This window comes from Equus caballus, chromosome 14, assembly GCF_041296265.1.
Source record: "Equus caballus isolate H_3958 breed thoroughbred chromosome 14, TB-T2T, whole genome shotgun sequence".
NCBI classification, from domain to species: Eukaryota; Metazoa; Chordata; class Mammalia; order Perissodactyla; family Equidae; genus Equus; species Equus caballus.
In genome coordinates this window covers 84,605,388-84,628,284 of record NC_091697.1, presented here as the reverse complement: position 1 = coordinate 84,628,284, position 22,897 = coordinate 84,605,388, and the positions used below count along the sequence as shown (strand labels likewise).

Genomic DNA, 22,897 nt, shown 5'->3' with positions numbered 1-22,897 from the left:
CTGAGTGTCTACTTTTGGATGAGACTCGGCCTCAAAAGCCTCCTTTGTACAGTGAGGGGTTTAACTAGATTATGTCAAAGGATCATTAAAATCTCTTCAATCTGTATTAATTACCTATTCATAATATATTTATATATTTTAGGATAATTATATCATTTTAATATTATCCCTACACGTAAAACCTTTTTTTAACTATTTCTGACCCTGATCTTTCACATTATGTTCTATACAGTTTTATTAGTGAGACACAGCAAAATTATCTGATGCATATAACGAGAGCTTTTAATGCTTTTCAGATGGGTTTAGATTTTTCTAAGCAGTTATGAATTTCCTCGCACCTTTCCAACATTTTCAAATATTTCCTACTTATTTTAGGGAGGATTATAGGGCTATTTTTAAAGAAATCCAAAGCAGAGGATACAGTTGCTTGATGAACATATATAAGTACATGGCTATTTTAGAGTCTTTTTAGGGTAAAAGATGGGGGATTTTCAAAGAACTACAAAACTTGTTTTCAATATATTACTATAGTGGAATAACGAACAGGTTATAAAATGTTCCCTAATATCATCAACCATCAGTTTGGTTAGAAAGTCCCCAGTCATACCTAAGTGTTAAAAGGTCCAGAACTTAGAGAGTGCTTGCCAAATTCCCCTAGCAGTTCACATCATGGTGAGTCACAGCGCTTGGGCAATGCGAAGTCATTTCCTGATATGATAACTGCTGGTGAGGAAACCACATGGCCCCCCATCATCTCCTGGCCACAAGGGGCAGCAGCACATTTGAATAGTTTTGTCTGGCTTTGAGTCTCTTTCCTAGTCAGCCTGTTTGCTCTTGTAACATTCCTGTCCCCAGGTTATTTAACAATATAAGAAAACCAATCTCCAACATTTTCCTATTACATAGATCCAAAATAGTAAAACAAAATGAAGAGAATTTGTCTACTGTGTCACTTTTTTCTTTTGTAATTGCTTCTTCCTGTTTTATTCTCCAGTAAGTCCTGGGCCTCCACCTAGTCTATTTGCAGTCATAGTATGCCTCCTCATTGTCACGTTCAGTGTCTCACTGCAGTGAGAGATACAAGTGCTCAGTTCCTGTGCACACTGAGTTAAATGAGAAAACCAGGATAAGGGAAATGTCAACCTCTGTATATCACGGTGGGGAAAGAAGAGAGATTCATAAATCTATTTGAAAATAATTTTGTCCTGTCACCTTGAATTATTTCTAAATAGGTTACTCATTTCAGCAGTTGCATGACTGTTTCCTTTTATCACCTTCCAACCCTTTCTAGGATAAATTTTAACATGTAGAATCATTGTTTGGATCCTGAAGCTTTTTGTAAATTGATACTCTGACTAATATTCACTTTTTAAATCAAGCCATAAGGTATTGGAGTCATTTTATTTAGTTTTTTCAAAAGAGGACTATTATTCAATATTTAGCTATGATACAACTTGTGAATAGGTACTACTATAAATTCTTTTTTTTTTTTTGAGGAAGATTAGCCCTGAGCTAACATCTGTCGCCGACCCTCCTCTTTTTGCTGAGGAAGACTGGCCCCTAGCTAACATCCATGCCCATCTCCCTCTACTTTATATGTGGGATGCCTGCCACAGCATGGCTTGACCAGCAGTGTGCGTAGGTCCGCATCCAGGATCCGAACCGGGCAACCCCAGACCTCCAAATCGGAACGTGTGAACTTAACGACTGCGTCACCAGGCTGCCTCCTACACTATTGTATATTCTTGATCTATGCTTTTAGCTGACCTTTAGTCCTGCTTGGGAACTCTTCTGGGCGGCTCGACTCCATGACCCCACTCACATATCCCACTGGAGGTATTCCAAGCATTTGCCAAATCCCTTGAATTAGCATTCCCAAATTATTTGTCACCTCCTGATGTAAATCTCTGGGCTATGAAGGCGGTGATTCTATCACTTGAGGAAGCCCATGCTTTTGTTACCTTCTTTGTAACTTCAGACCCAGTCCAGCTCCTGGCACAGGGCGCACTCTCTAAATGTTGTTGAAAGAGTGAATGTGCAGAAACACATCTATTCATATTTTCCAAACATGGAATGATGTGATTTAAAGTATTTTGCTGCTTCAATATAGACTTTTTTAATGAAAAATTCCGTATTTCGTTTTTTATCCTTTCTGATGGGAATGCCATGCTTTGTGCATTGCTAAAATATTTGTATGAAACATATTCTGTGTTAATTATTTCCCGTAAAATAATCAGCTTACTTATTTTGAAACTGACAGCAATTAGTTGTAGGCATCTGTTCTAGGGAAAAAAGAAAAAGAGAAAATATTTCCCAGCTGAATAGACTACAAAATGTGCTTAGCAGCATTGATGCTTCCTAGTAGTGACTTTTATTAATGGAGACCTGCTGAAAGATTATTTGACTACAATACATATGGATTCCGCTAAGTATCAAATTCTTTTTTTTTGTAAGATGGCTCTTAAGAAGCAAAAACAAACATAAGAGTTTTGGGAAAGTGCCCACATCTCACCTCAATTTAATTTTATTATTTTAAAATAGGTACTGCCAAACATTTATAATGACTATACAATTTTCTCAAGGACTACTGAGAAACAGATATTTTAACAGAAGATCAGCTCGTCATATTGTAAAAGTTTTATATGTGGCTATAAAATTATTTCTGCAGGAAGTTTACAGAACTCTACTGACAGGAGTAAGATCATCGATGGAATAAAATGCAAAATCATAACTTCAGCTGCAAGTAATAATTTTACTTTAAGTAAGATCCATGGGAGCAACGGGAAAAAAAGAAGTTAGCTCCTATTAGACTAACTTATCAACAATATTAACAGTGTAATATAGAAGTCCTTGTATTTTAGATTACATAAAGAATATCCAGATGTCACATGATTGTTTTAGCTATTTAATTTCACCCAAGGTTGTAACTGGCACAAATATCATTGGATATCTGAAACAAGGAAGCTCTAAATCTGAACTCAGTTGCTTGGTGCTATAGCCTAATTAATTTTGCAAATTTCTCTGAAATTGTTATGAAGGCCAAGCAAACTCAGTCCATATAATTGATTCAGTGGAATCTATAGAAGCCAAGTACCTAAGAATTCCTAATTACTTTATTACACTATCATTGTATTACTTTGTTTATTTTTTATAGAAGGAGAAATGGATTCTTCTGATTTTACCAACTCTAGAGTGACATCAAAGGGCAATATTTTCTTCAAGAGTGTGCTTTACATGAGTAATTACAGAATGGGACAAGCAAAACGAACCATGCCTTCATTATGAAAACAACTTCGTTTTGATAATGAAAATCTATACTGCTTGAAACAAAACCAATTTATTCTTGGTAAGAAATTAATGATAAGATAGCAACCGCCAGCACAATCTCTCTCTGCAACACATTCCATTTGACCATCAGTATGGTCACTGGATGATGGTTTGGAAGATAAAAGTGGAAGCAGGGTAGAATTGAGTGATTGTACCTAAGTTCTTAGCATGCTAGCGTTTGACTCTCCAGGATAATTTAATCAGGAAATATAGCCAAATAATATCTTGCTGAGGTAATGAGGTCTTGTGTTGAAAACTCATGCGAAAACAAGAAAGCGGCAGGCATTTAGCCAATAAAGAGCAGTGACTAGTAACCTACGGTTTTTTGGTACCAACCTTAACCGCGATGCCTAACTTCCTGATCCAACTGAACAAAGGTGCACAGGGACAGAGCAACACGAGCGCAAAAATCAGCAGCGCTGCTGCTCCCACATCTTTTCTACTTCTTACTCCCCAATCTCCAAAGTCTATTCATCGGGACTTTAGGATTGCTTTCCTTTAATCACGACAACTTATTTGTCACTAAGTAAGAATTAGCTATCAGTTATGCATACCTTACTATTTATCTAAGTTATTTTATTATCTCTGTCCTGAACATTTGAAGTTTAGGTGGTTATTTCTCATTGAGACTGAAATCTGTTCAAAGCACATAGGAGTAAGGTCTTTTGAGGAATCCTTCACGGCACATACAAAAATTCTACCATATAAGTGGAAGCTTAATTTATCAACAAGTTGTAAAAATGTTGTATAAGAAGGCTAAAGTTCTTATGATATGATGGAAACTATCCTTTCTTAAGAACTGAGAAAATACCTTAGGATTTCACTTTCACTTAGGTAGCTGAAGTGACAGTCACAGTATAATACCATTTGGAGGAAACAATTGTGACAAGGAACACTGATCTGAAAAAACAGTATAATAATTTCCTACTTATTTAACGTGATTTGATTGTTTTTCAAAATGAACTATTGAACAATATTTCCCACATGTATCGACAAACATATATTGTGTGTAAATATAGTCTTCAGGAAACCATATTGAACCACAAATGCCCTATTTTGAAGGGAGAGCATACTCACTTATGAATGCATAAGAGAGAACATTATTCAGCATATTAGTGGGGAACGGAGAATAGCCTTGGCTGTTTGGGATGCACATTGATGAAGAGAAGCTGGCAGCGGTATCAGACTCAGACCACTGTGATGTGGCTTCCCTTGTTACTAGTGAATATTGGTTTTCACTAGGGCTCTACAATTTTGATTCTTCTCTTTACCCTCTGAATATTTTTCTTGATTTATTTCATCCATGGGACATGCAAGTTTAAATGTCTTATTTCTGAGAAGTCAATCCCAGGTATATGGCTCCAACCAGAAACTATAGGAAATAGTACTTCCAGCCTGCCCCTGGACAATAAGCTTTTCAATTCTTGGTTTTCACATAAACACAAAACTAAAAGAAATTGTCAAAGGGACTTCTTAAAAATATTACATAGTCAAAGTCCTTATTCTGGTACAATATGTTTATTTACTCAGATTTTTCAGTGTTTTGGGGTTAAGGCTGTCAAGGAGAGAGAAAAAGAAAGAGAGACGGATCTTTACTTGAGCTCTTGCCAATAGGAATCATGGTGTGCTGGAACACAGGCCTTTGACATATGCAACAGACCTTATTAATAACTTGTTTACTACATGAAAATGTGAGTAGTCGAGCCCTCAGCCTTTTGCCTTATTCTCTTCTCATATATTATTGGTATCCTGAGTTGGCATTTCAAATATCTATAGCCATGATCTGGAAGTTGTAGCCTGAGGTTGTGATCATCTGATCAAACATATTAGGAGCTAGAGTCAGCCAACTGAACTATAATCAATCACATGGATACACCTAATCTGAACTATTTCCTTCAAGCTAAACCACATCTAAATTATTCTAGAGAGATAAGAAATAGTAAATTTTTAAAGATTTATGGGATACTTGATTCAATAATTTTTCTCAACAAACTCAGTATCTAATCATGCTCATTGTTTAAAAATTCATTACTATATATTTGCTTTTTATTTTAAATTCACAACCAATTATTTTAATGTATATAAGAAGTCTCTGAATGTAGTAATTCCCTAGTCATCTGGACTTAAATTAGAGTAGCTTTATGCAGATTAATTCAATATGAATTTTGCATGTTGATCAGTGTTCCTCTTTTTTCCTGAAAGGTCAGAGAAACAAGGGAATTTCTAAGGTTATTTACGTACTTTCTATCGTTCAGTGCAACAGTGGGTCTCGTAAGCAGGAGGGCAATAAAACAACCAGAAGCATGTAATGAATATAACCTATGAAATAAATTCATGAATTTTTCCTGTAGTTCTTAATTATGGCAGTGTAAACCTTTGTACCTTTGTTCTGAATACTAAATTTCAGTCTTGGAATTAAAAAATAATGAAAATCAATTTCTTTCCCAGCCAAAGTGTTTAAAATAATCACTCTTCTTCTAGAAAGCACCATAATAGATTAATATTATTTTTTAAGTGAATAGATTAATCTCTCTTTATATACAGACTTTGAAGATAAAAATCAAGAGGTAATACCAAGTTACTAAATTATGGAACTAAGGCAACTTTCTCAGGTGCCCAGGATGAATTTGTAGATGTTCAGTCTGGATATTCCCAAGTGTCACACTTCATTATTATGATCCATTTTCTTTTTAATCAGAACTTAGAACATTCTAATAACACCTTATGCAGGTAAAATTTAGTAAGTCTTGGGTTCATAATTCTGTGGATACTGGGCACAAGTTGGTTCTTGATATATACCAGTTGATTAATTAGTAAATTGCTGGGAAGACAAGATATCCAGGTTCTATCTTCATTATTTGAGATTCAAGCCTTCCTTATTGGCATGGTTTCCCTCTGTTCCAGCATAAGCTTATGGTGAATTTGATTTCCAGAGGTAACTAGATTGATTAAAAAAAAAAAAAATCCTTTTCTCCATTCTGCTTGCTGCCCTGCTTCTTTGATTGCTCTAAAGAACTAATTGTGAACCAAACTTCAAAGTCTTTCTTCAGCACAACTTTGGCCTTTTTCAAACTCCATTCTTCACCCCTTTGCACCTGTGCCCCAGCCTCCACCACAATGAAAACAGAGCTTTCATGCTTCTTCTTAGGTATATATAGAGACGAAAAAATCAATCTTTGCTCTCATGGAACTTACAATATAAACAGACAGAAAACAAAATGAACAATAATCATACGTTCTGATGACTGTTCTATTAGAGACATGCGCCCTTTGTGAAAAGAATACAGAGAAAAGACACCCGGATCAATCTCAGAGACAGGGACAAGAATGAAGAATTGTGCCTAACTGGAACTTACTTTAAGCTGAGGCTCGAAGGAGTGGAAATGATCCAGGTGGAGAAGAGAGAAAAATGCATGCCAAAGAGAAAAACCAGCATATGTCAATGTCACTGAGCACCATGAAGGCTTCCCCACTCCTCAAAGACATTCTAGATACTTTGCAGAGCCTCTTAGTCTCAATGAGAGAGAAATAAGAATTGCAAAGCATGTTGGCCAAGGGTGCCTGGCAGCTCTGTTTCCCATAGGTTCCTGTCTGAGCCATACACCTTTGAATGACTTCTCAGATATAAGTTATTTACATTTTCACATTGCATAGTGAAATACGAATGATGGGAGCTGCTAGGAAATAATATTGTGACTCAAGGGTAACTGGGTTAAGATATCAGGAATACTGCAATGCCAGAAGGGTGAATATCCGAGTCCCCAGTAAGGGAAGGAATATTCCATCATGGAAATATCATGAGGTTTAAAAACAGTATCTAGCTAGGGGCTGGCCCCCTGGCCGAGTGGTTAAGTTCGCGCGCTCCGCTGCAGGCGGCCCAGTGTTTCGTTAGTTCGAATCCTGGGTGCGGACATGGCACTGCTCACCAGACCACGCTGAGGCAGGGTCCCACATGCCAAAACTAGAAGAACCCACAACGAAGAATACACAACTATGTACCGGGAGACTTTGGGGAGAAAAAGGAAAAAATAAAAAAATCTTTTTAAAAAAAAAACAGTATCTAGTTATTCAAAAACATAAAGAAGGATACATGTTTTATAAAGAAATATTACAGCTGTGTTGCTCATTGGTCAAAATAGAAACCATATGGAAATGTTTTTGGCATAAAACTAAATTTAATACAAGCAAGTCATTTTCAGAAAGCATTCGTGGCGAATGTCTCCATTTTCAAAGTTGTTTTTTAAAATTGCTTTTCCTTATGTGACTTTGAATTGATTCAATACCCCAAAACAATCCATTTGATTAACAGTGATAAACTCTAATTTTGTGAAGCCTACTAATGATCTAGTTCAGCCTATACTTTTACTTGGGACTCTATGGGGAGCCTAGTCTGATTTAAATTGGTCTGCAAGCACACACCATTCACGTGAATTAACTTGCAGAGGATCATCCTAATTTTATACAGCCTTTTATCTTTACACTCATTTAAAATGGACAGATTTTCACATTTGAAAGATGAATGTAGTAACTAAAGTCTGAGAAATGGTATTTTTGTGTTAGTCTTAAAACTAGACAAAAAGCTGATGCTGGAAGATGTGTGACAATACAATCTGTTTATTTGTTAAGAATCAAAAACAATCACACTTTGTAACAAAGCAACTAATGCGTGCCTTTTTTCTTTTTTAGATAGACTTGACCAATGAAATATTTCACAACAGAATGACAGCTGCACAGATAAGAGGTGAGCTAGAGATGTCACTTGATTTGATTTCTGCCAGGCTAGTTATTCCTTCCTACATTTAAATCCACAAGTTAGGAATTTTGACCTTGATCATTACATTGTGAATTAAATACTCAGCTAGTTTATGGGCTGCCTGCCAAAAGAAAACCCTGATCAACGATCCAGCAAAAGCCTGGGAAACTTAGGAAGGTATATTAAATGATATCCCATTGTTCAATATAATTTTATTTAACGACAAAAATGGAGAAATAAGTATATTGCTCATGAAATATGAATATTAATTAGAATATTATCATATATTCTGAATAAGAGGAAATAATTCAAAAGTTATGTAGTCACTTACAGTAACGGTGTAAAAGAATACTTATCCTCTCAATGCAAAATGAAATTACCAGGAATAAATTCAAGATAGCACAGCAAACAACAACAACATAAATCTAAAGTGGGAGACTTTTGCTATATATTAAGCACAGTAAAGCCAATTTTTGAATATCCCAAATGACAACAAGTTGAATATGAATCAACAGTGTATCATCATTATAAGAAAAGTCAATGTATTCTTGGTACGGTGTTTGACATGCAAAAGGTCTGGCAAAGCAACTTGCGTGGAATAAGTTCACATACAAACTATATTATATAGTATGTACATAACAGTTGTCTTATATTAAATATTTGTGTAAAGTGTATATAAAATATTAATGGTATGTTAAATATTGTTATATGCTGTGTGTGTATGTATATAGCATGTAGGTTGTGAAAATAAATAAAGGAAACCTCACTTAAAATGGAGTCCGGAAGCCTGAAGGGGGAACGCCCACCTGTACCACTCACTGCAGCCCGAATGACCAGCAGAAAGAAGGAGGATAAAAGCTATTTTGACAAGAGAAGATGTTAATGGCATGGAAGTTTCATCTCCTGCCTTTAAGAAAACGAAGATCCCTCCTTGACCCAGACGACACACTAACCACCACTTGCAGCCAACGAGAAACCACACAACCTCAAACTCCTGTTCTTCGCCAATGAACTTTTGTTCGTAACAACCCTCCCCAATTTCCTCCTAAAACCTGATAAAAGCTGACCTTCCCTTTGTCTCTTCCGGCTTGCCCAGGTTTCACCACAGCTTGCGTATCCTGAATTGCAATTTCTCTGCCATTCCCAAATAAACCCATTTTTGCTGGTAAAATAACTGGCTGCTTTATTTTTAAAGTAGACATTACATACTACATTTATTTTTCATATATGCAATATTTAAACACTACTCCAGAAATAATTTTCCAAAATTTGCATTTATAGAAAGAGTCATGCTTTCTTAGAAGTTTAAGAATTGTAGAAATTCAAAGAAAGAATAAATTCAATAGATTAAATGGCCCCATAACAAATATATATACCTGTATCTTCCATATCAATCTATATACATATATACATACATATACATATTTGCATGTATATATGTGTTTGCTTGTGTCAGTGTATCTTTTACTATAAACAGGAAATATTTAGTTGAGGGTGGGTTAGCTTAGTTATGGTTTTAAAGAATATAAAGAATATTTAAATTTCAAGAGAAATGACTTTAAAGAAGGAATATTCTAGTAAGCTACCTCAATTATTGTGAGGATCAAAAGTTAAATAAAAAGTTAAAGAAGACATTCCTGAGGATGTTTATGAAAATTAACCACAAATGTTTACTGTGGCTGTTTGAATATTCATTTGAGTAAGAGCAATTAAAGTATAGAAACAGGGAAACTTGGAGCCTAAAGGAATATGAACAATTATTATATCAATACCCACATTTCAAATGATACAATTCTGAGACTCAAGAATGTAAATAGTCTTGTCCACGGTAAATAGTCTTGTCCACCCATAGGAAGGGTTTGTTTTGACCTTCCTCAGAAAACAAACTCCCACATAAGTCTTGAAAATTCTCTAAGCCAGTGTTCTCAGTCTGCATTAATATAAACACACATTTTAAAGAGAGTAACATTTTCTCAGAACCTACAAAATACATCTGTGAACTCTAATTTGAGAAACATTGCTGTAGGTCATAAAGGGTATACCAAGCATTTCAAATAAAACTTCTTAATTTCAAGCAGATTTAAAGCATTCACGTAGTCAGTTTACCTCACACTAGCACATTTTTTTGGAGGTTGTTAAATTATCCTTCAAACAAAAACATTTGGGAGATTTGTCAAATATAAGGGTTACATATGTATTCTTCACTGAAACATAAAGAACAAAAGTCACAAGTAGAACTTGCATAAAAATTTTCAAAATCTGTAAGAACTAAATTTACCCCTTAAAAATCATTTTGGTGAAGATATTTGTTTATAAAATTGTTGGATAACTTTAGAATTATTAACTATGAGGGTGACATCACAGAACATTATGTACTTTTATTTATCTTAATAATCACCAGTGAATCCTCAATTCAAGCGTTTACTTTGATTAATACAAAGTATCAGCTTATTAATTTAATGAGTATAGTTCCTATTATATGAATACTGATATTAAAACAAATTGATAATTAGACTGTTTTGACAAAATAGGACAAATGCAATATTTTTGTTACAGTAGAATTAAAATAATAAAACTAATGGATCATATAAATTTATAAAATTAAGACAAATATTTTATTTTTGGTTTAAATATTTTAATAATAGTTTATAACAATAGCCGGGAGCAAAGGATTCAAATATAAATGTTTAAATATTATTTCCAGAACTGATTATAAATAAATTTAAAGTTTAAGTTAATTAAGCTCTTAAATATAAATATCTGAATAAGAGCGTTATGATAAAGGATTAAAAAAATAGAGAAGAGCTATGAGAGCAAACTTCCCAAAGTGCAAACTTCAAAAAAAATTTCAGAAGAGTACATATTATTCTAGCCTACAGCTAACAATCTATATGTAATATATTTATGCATATAAAATATAACTTTAAAAAATGCTTATTTATCTATGTATCTATTTCCTGGAAGAATTCTTAAGAAATTATCTATGGTAGTTGGTAGTTGAACCAAGGATCTACTTTTTGCACTGCTTGATTTTTTTTTCACTATGTTAAAAAATAAGAAAATAAAATATAACAATCCCACTGAAAAAAGTACTTGGCTATTATGAATCAAATTATAGTAATTATTAAAATAGGACTTTTTTACCTAACACTAATATTTTATAAAAATATATTTTGATATGTCATATAATAATTAAAAATTGTATGTTAACTTATGTAATTGGGTTAAATTTTTTTTCAGGAGATTTTAGGTTGTACATTGATACCTTAGCTTGTACATTATATTTTTATTATAAATGCATAAACAATTAACCGACTTTCTTATCCTGTAGACACATTTTTAAAGTTTCAACAAGTCATTTTAAAATTTAAAAATCTCCTCTTCACTCTTAAAGTCTTACAAAAATTGTTCCATTCTTCACAAGGCAAATTACGAAATAATAATAAATATATGTAGACATGTAGGGCTTCTGAAGAAGTACCAATGAAAAGCTTGCAATTCCAAACGTGCTTAACACATTCATGTAGTCTCTTAAATTTGTAATTATATCTTTTATTTGTCCCCATTAGATTATGCTTTCATTATTTTGTAAGATTATTTTAAAATTAGAATCCAGCTGTATTTTTTCCCTCTTGTTTCACTTAATGTGGCTTGTGAAGAATGACCATAAATTAAAGCATAATCTAAGAATCTCTCTGAGTTATGTGATCGATGGTTATATTTCTACAGTTTTTTAAGAAACCTATAATTAAGTGGATACTTAAAGTTAGTAAGCCATTATAATGTTCAGAGAGGGAAATGTTTAAATAATGAGGCTGGACAATATGAAAAGTACCTAAATGATTCTCATTGTGATCAAGAGTCATTTGCTTTCCAGATCACTTAAACTTTCTACTTATAACTGCAGTACTGGAAAGGCCTTCATATTTTAACTTGGTGACTATGTGTACCCTAACATGCATGTGCTGGGGGCTGTAAGCCTTTCATGAGAGACAACAAACTCCAGTAGTCCACAGAGGAAATGAAACTCTCTAACCTATTTTCCTGAATTGTATTAACCACAGGATTTCAGAAATGTAAGACAAATACTTAAAGAACAGAGCTTTGGGAAATTTGCTCTTGCTTTCATATCATGTGAATCTTCTTTGCTTCATCAGCGCTCACACTTCCTTATTTTCCTGGAAGAATTTTAGTAGCTTTGTAGAGTACAAACATGATGTTGAAATGCTACATTGCATGGATTAATATATTAATTTCATTAATTCCATAAGTGAATTCACCTTTCACATACACCATGTGTACAAATTTCCGATGTATTTGAAAGGTGAAAGGGAACTCTAGAGCTGCTTTTTATATCCTGGGCCACAATTTAGAACTCAATCACTTGACACATGGGAGGTACTATGTAGATGTACGAGCAGGAAAGTAGCAAGGTGATTTCTTTTTGTAGTATTCAAAATCAGTCCTGTCAAAAACACCTAAAGCACAGTAATCAAAAGAAAGCATACCATTAACTTCACCAGAGGTCAGAAGTTTGGCCTCGTTGCTCTTTGCAAGAAAAAGCTTAGGAATTAGTCAAGTAGTTTATATTTATAATAATTATGGAGAAAAAATGGATAAGACAAAACATAAAAGGAGAATATTAGTGAACTAATTATTAAAAAGCTCTGTACTTTCTGTGTAAAATATCTGTAAAAGCCTATATGAATTCACAGTTCTTAATCATATATACTTCTATCAGGATTCTAACTTACTGATATTGCTCTATTCAACCAAGCCTCTTGTTTTGTGTTTTGCTATTAGCAGTAAATGGAGAAATATAAACCAGAATCTAGGAACAAAAGTACTAACTCTAAAGTTTATATGAGAGGCAGAAAACTCAGAACAGTCAACACAATGTTGGTGGAGAAGAACAAAGTCAGAAGACAGACACTACCCCACTTCAAGTCTTACTATAAAGCTACAGTAATCAGGACAGTGTGGTATTGGTGAAGAACAGACAAATAGATCAATGGAACAGATAAAGAGCCCAGAAATAGAGCCACATAAATATAGGCAACTAATGTTTGAGAAAGTAGCACACTACTATAATGGAGCAAAGAAAGACAGTCTTTTCAACAAATGGTGCTGGAATTATTGGACGTCTACATACACAAAAATCAATCTAGACACATATCTTACACACTTCACAAAAATTAACTCAAAGTGGATCACAGATCTAAATGTACAATGCAAAACTATTTATAGCAGTTTTATTCATAATTACCAAAACTTGGAAGTAATAGGCGAATGAATAAATAAACTGGTACGTCCAGACAACGGAATATTATTCAGCCCCCAAAACAAAGGAGCCATCCTCAGTAGTTTAGTGGTTAAGATTTGGCACTCTCACTGCCACAGCCTGTGTTCATTTTTCAGTCAGGGAACCATACCTCCCATCTGTTGGTTGTCATACTGTGGTGATAGCATGTTGCTGTGATGCTGAAAGCTATTCCACCAGTATTTCAAACACGGCAAGGTCATCCATGGTGGACAGGTTTCAGCAGAGCTTCCAGACTAAAACAGACTAGGAAGAAGCATCTGGCCACCCACTACCCAAGAAAATTGCCCATGAAAAGCCTATAAATAGCAGCAGAGCATTGTCTGACACAGCACTGGGAGGTGAGAGGATGGTGCAAAAAGATTGAGCAGGGTTCTGCTCTGCTGTGCACGGGGGCACCAGGAGTCAGAATAAACTCAATGTCACTAAAACAACACCAAAAACGAAATGAGCTATCAAGTCATGAAAACACACGGAGGAAACTTAATTGCATATTACTAAGTGAAAGAAGCATATGGGAAAAGGCTACATACTATATGATTCCAACTTTATGACATTCAGGAAAAGGCAAAACTATGAAGACAGTAAAAATATCAGTGATTGCTATAGGTTATTGGAGAGGGAGGGATGAATACGCTGAGCACAGAGGATTTTTAGGTCAGTGAAATTTCTCTTTATGATACTATAATGGTGGATATATCTCATTATACATCTGTCAAACCCATAGAATGTACAAACTAAGAGTGAACTGTGGTGTAAACTATGGACTTTGGGTGATAATGATGTGTCAATGTAGGTTCATCAATTGTAACAAATGTATGACTTTGGTGGAAGATAGTGATAATGGGAGAGGCTGTACATGTATGGGGGCAGGGAGTAGACGAGAAATTTCTGTTCCTTCTTCTTAATTTTGCTGCTAATCTAAAACTGCTCTAAAAATAATCTATTAAAAAAAAGTACTAATTCAGAGTAATCTTAAATTTTCTTATTAGTTTCCTATAGTCAAGGAGTACTTCAAAGTATTTGTTTTGAATCTTAAAATGCTACCGCTTGAGTGTGTGTATATGTGTATGTATGTGTCAGTGTGTGAGTGCGTAAGATAGGACAAAGTGACATCTTTCAGTTTTTCTTTGAACCAAATGATATCAACATTGACAAATCAAAAATTAAGATGTGTTCTTAGCACAATGCATTATAAAGCTTTTGTTAAGAACTCATCATTTTCTTTCAGAGTCAAATTGTAATTATCAGGAATCTTTGTAACTTAAAAAAAATTACTGACTTATCCTCCAAATGAACTTATTTTATCTTACTTTGTTGAAACTTCATGTCAAACATCAAGAGAACGCATGTTGAATAACCATGATCTAATTATAAGAATGCAATTTAATTGTGTGCCGAATAACACATCCAAGAAACTGTCCCGAGGATTAAACAAGGAAATGGTAAATCCTTGAAGGGAAGCGTCTCAACAACAAAACAACACGAAAGCACTTTAGCCCAGTCCCAATTACAGTATAGGAAGCAAACTATTTTTAACTCTGGGTTTGGAAACCCTTTTCTTTTAGGCCTTCTGGCCATTGTATTTAATAGAGTCCCTGAACTTGCTCTTCTTTTCCACGTCCACTGATTCTGCCCTACATCTTTACCATCTTCTGAGTAAGTTAATCAAAAAGCTTAATCGGCCTTCATACCTCTAGCATCTCTCCTTGCCAGTGCAGAGTCTGCAGTTACAAGATTTACTCTCCTAAACTCACACATCTAACTGTGCTTAAAACAGGATAAAACTGATTCTCTCCCCAGCTAGATCACAAGTTATTTTTCCAGTGCTCCACAATGGACTCCATTATTCCACAAGTTTACCATATGCTTAATTATTTCCTTGCCTCTCTTGGCTGTAATGATGCAATTACATTTCTTTCTGTTTAGTTTTCTCTCTCTCTCTTTCTCTCTGTCTCTCTGTCTCTGTCTCTTTCTCTCTCACGCTTTGTCTTTTTTTTCCTGAGAATTGCTACTTTGTTTTGAAAGTCTAGTTCAAATGTTAGACTTTTAAGACTTTGCTAGCCTGAGGGACAGATCCTACACTCCTGACAATATAACCCCTTACCGTTTGTTTATGCCCTGGCTAGTTGTACGTGCCTCTGTTTCCACCAGAAAGCTTACGCATTCCTTTAAAGGAGTGGTCAGTTGTTGTTATCTACAGTATCTGACACGCAGTGGATATTCAATAAACATATACATTATTGCTTATCTTTGTGTTGTGTATTTTACTACACACTTAAATGTATGCATGACTGTGTCTGGTCTTTTAGTCATTTGACACTTTTAAACAAGAGTCTATTTCTTAAGTTTTTCTCCTGAGCTTGTGTTAATAAAAGGGAAATGTTGACAATTCATAAAAATGGCATCTGTGACTTTTGGGGAGAAGCATTAAAGCATATTATCTCAGCCAGCCTTCTCTATCACTAGTAGGTCTCTTAACTACAGATGGGGCTTAATTGCTCCTCAAATACACCTAACATTTATGCTTGCACAATATTGCCCATTAGCCATTGAACACTTCTGTTGGTAGTTTTCTTACCCCAAATTTATCAATTTTACTATCAATTCTTATTACTCTTTACCACAGCAAAATATAAAAATCAGTAGCTTGTTCATGAGAAGACATAAATAAGCTCCAAGTTCAAATATTTGCTTTTTCAAGACAGAGAATGAGCTAAAATAATATAGAACATAAACAAAATTCAAGTTGGTGAATAGAGTAGCCATTATAAAATAATGGAAACGTACATCCGTTGGGAGATTACTGAGGCTCCTTCCTGTCTAGGGAAAATGTTTGGTTATGTGTTCCATTGTGCCAAGGACAGACTGGTCCTTTCCAGACACTTACCCTCTGACAGCATGAATAAGTCTCAATGATGGATAGGCAGTTCGCACTTTCAGTTTATTCTTAAGGATTAACGCATTAACCCACTCCACGTGCTTCTCTCCTCCTTTGACCATGAAAGCAGGGATCCAAAGGACACTGTCATTCAGCATGGAAAGTCTATGCACAAATTTTTCTCTGTCACTCTCATTCCGAAAGCCTCCAAATGCTCTTTGTACCACTGATGGATTCATGGTAATAAAATCTGATTTAGTTCCCACATCTGCAGCAAACTCCACCACAGGGGCTAGATTACACCTGAAGAGGAAAAAATTAATGGACATATGAAAAATAAATATGAAACATTCACTCCTAAAATGGGGTGCATGAAAAGAAGAATGGGGAACGAGCATGTTTTTTCCACCACGTAGAAAAAAATAAAGATAATCTATCTGGTAAAATTATATTCTCAATAAGTCACCACATATTCAAGAATATTGTCTTCAATAAGGATGTGCACTCTTAGTATAGGGCTCCAATTGTTATTTACATTAATTCAACCTGCTGTTCTAGAATACTCTGTGAAGTTATCTTCATAAAACCACGTAATATGAATTCTTAATCAGTGCATTTATGATGGGAAATTCACAAAGGCTCTGTTGCCATGCAGTAGGCAATCTCAGCCACATGCTGTTCTAGAAGTCAGTCAAACACATTAGACCTGATATTCCAATCTGCACCACCTGCCAAGCTTAAGTCATTGCAACAACTTTATAAACGTTAAGTAAGTGAAGATGGCTTTTCTGTATCCTAAAGTTAACTGAAAAGTATAATTCTTTATAATTTTCCACAAACATATTTGTATTTACCTTCTATAGGCCTAAATAGGAAAGAAAAGTAAGAAAAATAGAGTTATCATTTTTTTTTTTAAGATTGACATCTGAGCATCTGTTGCCAATCTTTTTTTTTCCGTTTTTCTTCTTCTTCCCAAAGCCCCCCCCCCAGTACACAGTTGTATATTCTAGTTGTAGGTCCTTCTAGTTCTGCCATGTGGGATGCTGCCTCAGCATGGCTTGATGAGCAATGCTAGGGCCATGCCCAAGATCCGAACCAGCGACACCCTGGGCTGTGGAAGCTAAGAGGTCACGTCGGCCTTCTGTGGAGGAGAAACAGAATTTGTTGTCCTGTTCTCTCCACTGAAGCTCCAGGGCCTCACAAAGTTCCTGGGCCTGAATTTATTCTTGGAACCTGATTTCATTCGTGCATTATGAGAAAACACTTTGATTTTCATCTTCAAGCAGTTTGTGATGCTTCTTTGATTTTGTCACATGGGTCTTCAGACACTAGACTTAAAAAAAAAGCTTTTTATTTTAAAATATTTTAACTTACTAAGAAAGGCAAATTTTACTAGTTGATAAGCAAAAAATGAAAGTTTAAAAAAACAAGAGTTTGCTGATTTGGAAAAAATCGTTTGAATCTATTCAATCTACACCTTCATGAAAACACAGATACCCACAGAATTTCTTTTTCTTTTCTTTCTCTTTCCTTATATCAGCCTTTTAAGAGGAAGGAAAATAAACTGACTTTTCCTTTCTGCATTTTTGCTGATTTGACACCATTATGACAGTTTTTCACATTTCTCTTCCTTGTGCATTTTATCACATTAATTAAATTCTCAAACAAATTAAATTTAATTAAAAAGTAAAGAGTCTACTCTGCTATTAAAAATACTGGTTTGTATAGCCTTCATTATCTCTCTTAGTTAATATATCTTGTTACTTCCTAGATCTCTCACAACATTTAGCCACCACAAAAAATATCTTTCATCTCACACAGTTACTCAGTCTGTACTATCTAGGATGAGCTACTGAGAGAAAACAAATAAAAATTAACACATCATATTACTTGGGAACAATCTTTTCAAGTTATATCTTTATATATATCTTTCTATATATCTTTAATTACGCCTACTATATTATATGGTAGAGTACTTATTTCTCTCTATCCATGACCCACACACTGTTTGAGATTAGATATTATTCTTCCCCATCTCAGTAAAGATATTTTGAAAGGGTCTGCCCCAGAAAAGAACAGCTACACGTGCACAGAAGCCGAAGTGAAGATCTTACTGTGGAACTCATCAAAGACTGAGGACATGATAATTTTTACAGTCCTAAAATGCACTCCATACCAGCTTTAAAAATAGTCTAAAATTCTGACCAAGCTGATTATAAGATGAATCTGGATGCTGTGGAGAAAAAGCATTCTCAACATCATTATTACAGACACTTCTCCTTCCTCAGGTGAAAAATAAACAAAATTTGTTAACATTACAGTTAACATGTTTCTGTCGGGGGGATGGCTTCAGATACATCTTTCTGCTATAAGAATTCCTCGGTAATTCTTTTCAGAGGATTTCTACTGTAGAAAGATAATATCTATACTTCATTTTCTCTATAATTATAAAAATAATCAGAGCCAAACCAGTTAAAGAGAGCAAAAAAACATTCTACTGAACTGTTTTTTCAGGAAAGAAAACCAAATCAATTACTTTGTGCTTTTCATTACTTATCACATACTTAAAAACCCCTCCACCCCCATGTTTGCTAACACTCGCTCTTTTAGGATTGACTCAGCATGTTTCTTAAACATGATTGTCTGGCCATCTGTCTTTTAAGAGACAATAAGGTATTCATTAATAAAGTTGGGTGTCGAAAGACAGGTACTTTCCACTTTGGAAGCAAAAGGAAACTAACAGTATAAGAATATTTCTGGAGAATAAGGTTGATCTGGAAGACAAACCAACAGAGTTGACGCAATCAAAGAATGCTGAGTGACTGTGATGCTACCTAAGAAAGCACCAGGAGATCCAAGAATAACCAATTTCCGAGAGCCTTACCGTAAAGCTTTTATGACCTAAGCATGGCCCAATTAGGCTTTGTGAGGGATGGAAATAGGGGTACAGAAAATAGCATGACAGAAGGACACACTGCAAAATATAATCTATGTTGGCTCTAGGAGTCCGGCTTGTTCATCTTCCTTGGAGTGACTATGTTTACTTTTTCACTGGAAGGGAAGATTAAAATCAGGTCCCTATGTGGCCAGTAAATTAACTCTGTGGTTGAGTCAGATATTTAGTCAAATAATTAGCTGAATGCCACATAATCAGGGCAAGCATTAAGAAAGCCAAAATAACCAACCAGCTGTGTTGCACTCCAACAATCCTGCCGTCTTGGTGTGAACTTCATAGTGTTACTACCAGCAATAACTGCTGATTGAGCAAGATTATAAATAGATTTGCAATCGTACATTCTTCATCTTTCTTTTTAAAAATCTTCTTAGGGGTTATAACATTCAAAAGGATCCAGAATGTGTAGCAAGAATTTATGAAGTAGCACATTATTTCACATGTTATTCTCAGTCTCATAAAATTGAAAAGTGGCCAATTTTTAAATGATGGATTTTTAGGAGTCAAAACTACTGAGTTCATAAGAATCTTTAATACACTCAAGCTCTATTTCTTTAGCCAAATTAAATTTTTTGTATTGTCCAACTATTTTTGGCATATCAAAAACATGAAAACATATGCACAGAATTAGGTATGCTGGCCAAACTCTCTGTGTACTCTAAGATGCCCAAATTTAAATTTACTTGTGTTTATTTTCCATCATTGATTAAAAACCTGCAGGAATGCAGCTAGCTCCACTGGTACTTCTAGACCTCTGAAATTTCTTCTATCATCTCACAGTGGATGTGATTACCTCTCAACACCCTTTATATGCAAAATTGAAGGGACTTTCATTTATTTCAAGGCTATATAAATTTTTTTCAATTCATATGGAAGAAACGCTTATTTCATGTTGAACACCTCAAGATCACAGAATTCCCTAGGAAGACATATCTCTTAAATTTGTCAATATTCTCTGCATTCCCTTAAGTTATAGCTCAACAGTCTAAGATACAAGGAGTTCCCTCTTTCAATAGTTCAGCAGATATGTCTTGAGAGTTCATTGTGCAAATACTACACCACGTGCTCAGAACTCTTTTTCCAGCTATTTTGCCATTTGTGCTATTTTGCAATGATATAATCTGGACTAAATATAATCTTGACAGTTATTACTAGTAATATCAATAAGATAATACTCATTCACTTAGCCATGTGTTTATTCATCCCATGCGCGTATTATACATTTGTGCTAGCTGTAAAACTAGTCATCTGAGTTACCTTGAGGTAATACCTGTGCTGTGATACAGGAGGTTGTTGATTACATCTTTATACAAACAATGTAGATTAAATGAGAAGAAAACAATATCGAGTAGATTATACATTAAACTCTAGCCTTTCTCACCATTAGTTAATGTTCAGACAAGTTCCAAACATACGATTAGCGTCCTTTTTCTCTTTTGGCCAATCCCACTGTGTATTTCTCTGTACTAACACTGAAACCCCTCAACCCAAACCATCACTACCAGTGAACCACATTTGTTACTGACCATGAAGTGGGAGATAGCCTCTTCTCTTTTCTGCCCCCACAGGAAACTTATGGTTCCTGTCTGCTCCCATTCTGTTTTTGAGCTTGAAGAGCCATGAAAACAAAGAATCTGTGATACCTGTCTTTTTTTAAGCTTTGCGGTTACCCTCTCAAAATTGATAGTGGAAGCTGAAACATACAACCTATCTGTCTCCCCGACTTTCTTGAGGCGAGGGTAGTAGGCCTCAAATAGAACTGAAACCAATAGTTTTTGCAATACTTTAAGGTAAGAGTAATATTATCCCCACTTTAGAGATGAGGAGCTAAGGTCAGCATGGATAAGGAACACGTCCAAGGACACAGTGTACATATAAGAAAAGCACGGCTACTTTAGAACGACTTCAGGACAGGAGCTTTAAAGGACACTATCGACACATGTGATTCTTCAAGAATTGGAGCAAATGTCTAAATGTTCATCCTTCACCCCAACCTTCCTGTAGCAGAAAGAGCGCTTCACCAGTTAGTCTTAGGTTTTAGTCTCAGACTCCCAGGACTGAAACATATTATACAAGTCCTCTCAGCCGTGGCATTCCCCAAATCCTGAGCAGTTATTAAACAAAGGGTTTTAGGTATCTAAAACATAAAAAACAATATTTACACCTCAGATCTCTTGAGGGGAAGGACTTTCAAAATGCTGGTAAAAAGGTTAAATTGATGTGACTCTGAAACATGAAGCACAGGATTAATAGTTGATTTATATGTTGGATATCATTATGTAGTAAACAAAGGGTAAGAAATAGAGACGCGACATCATGCTGAAGATTTGCATTTCAGTATGGTGGATGCGCACAAGAAGACACACACACATCACATTTTATGCATGCTGATAATTAAGGAAATCCTCAACTTGATAGAAATAAAAACAAATGACGCTTATATCATGAAAATAACTAAGTGACTAAACAGAAGAGGAAATTTTTTCACAAACCCAGATTTGTTTACATTACTGGCAAAGGTGAGAAGAACAGTGTCATATTATTTCTAGGGAAATCACAGGACGGAAAAAAACACTCAAATCCACTCTAGACGACAAAGATCTGAATACCAAGAAATATGTTAGACTATGTCATTCCCATACTTTAGTCAAAACCAAAATGTAGTCATTGGGCAAATTTGCTACAACTACACAGATATTATTTAATAACAATTTTGAGGCTGAGGGGAAATCATGCCAAGGAATGGATATATTGTGCTTAATTCAAAGAAAATGTTAAATATGCACCTAATATATATCTAACTTTTGCTTAAACTTTGAGGAATGACAGGTATTCAGTTTAGTTTCTGCCCTCAGGCATCTTTTCAACAGTAGCTGCAAGGGCCTTGGCATTAACATCCCAATCTATGTGACCTCAGGCAAGTAACCTAACCTTTCTGAGAGGCAACTTTTTCTATGAATGAGGCTATTAATAGTGATTGAATTGCTTTTGAGACAATTAAATAAAGCAAAATATCTGAATTTCCTCTCAGAATTGCTTGCTTAAAATTGTTAATAAATATTAGCTCATGCTCATCTTTTTACATGCTCTTTCCTTTTACAACCTATTGTGAGAGGCAAAAGAAATGCATGCAGGCAAATCAAAGAGCACATCAGATAGAAAGAAGTTACTGAGCAACAGTGTAGGGAAAAAAAGATTTATTTATAGAACATTGAATAAACCATTTTGCCTGGAATTTAGCCCCCTGTCTGAAACCAACTATGGCCTGAATGATTGATTCAATGGTTGATTGCAAACATATTGAATATTAGAGAAAACAAATTTGACCCCTTAAGCAACGTGAAAACTTGAAGTTCATAGACATGGCCAAGTGTACTTAAGACAAAGAATACAACACAGGTGTGCAGGAGAAGTCAGAATAAGGTTCTACAATTAGAACTTTGAAATAGTTCATATATAAGGTAGTAAGGTCTTTCAATATGACAGTGAGAAGAAGAGATAAGTTTATTGAGCACTTATTATGTGCCAGAAGTTGTTCTATTTGCTTTGCATGTAAAATCACAGGCAATTCTAGTAATAATCCCATGAGACAGGCACTATCCTTATATTTCCCTACTGAAGAAGTAACTCACTCATGGTAAGTTGTACAAACTCACATAGTTT

General features: G+C 35.0%; 1 protein-coding gene across 1 annotated transcript in view; it reads right to left on the bottom strand.

Moving 5' to 3' along the window:
• Positions 1–22,897, bottom strand: part of ST8SIA4 (ST8 alpha-N-acetyl-neuraminide alpha-2,8-sialyltransferase 4) — a 93,773-nt gene that overhangs the window by 35,296 nt on the left and 35,580 nt on the right. Inside the window, exon 4 of the mRNA XM_001504603.7 lies at positions 16,291–16,584. Coding sequence (XP_001504653.1) covers positions 16,291–16,584 — 294 coding nt within the window. The remainder of the gene's footprint in view (positions 1–16,290; positions 16,585–22,897) is intronic.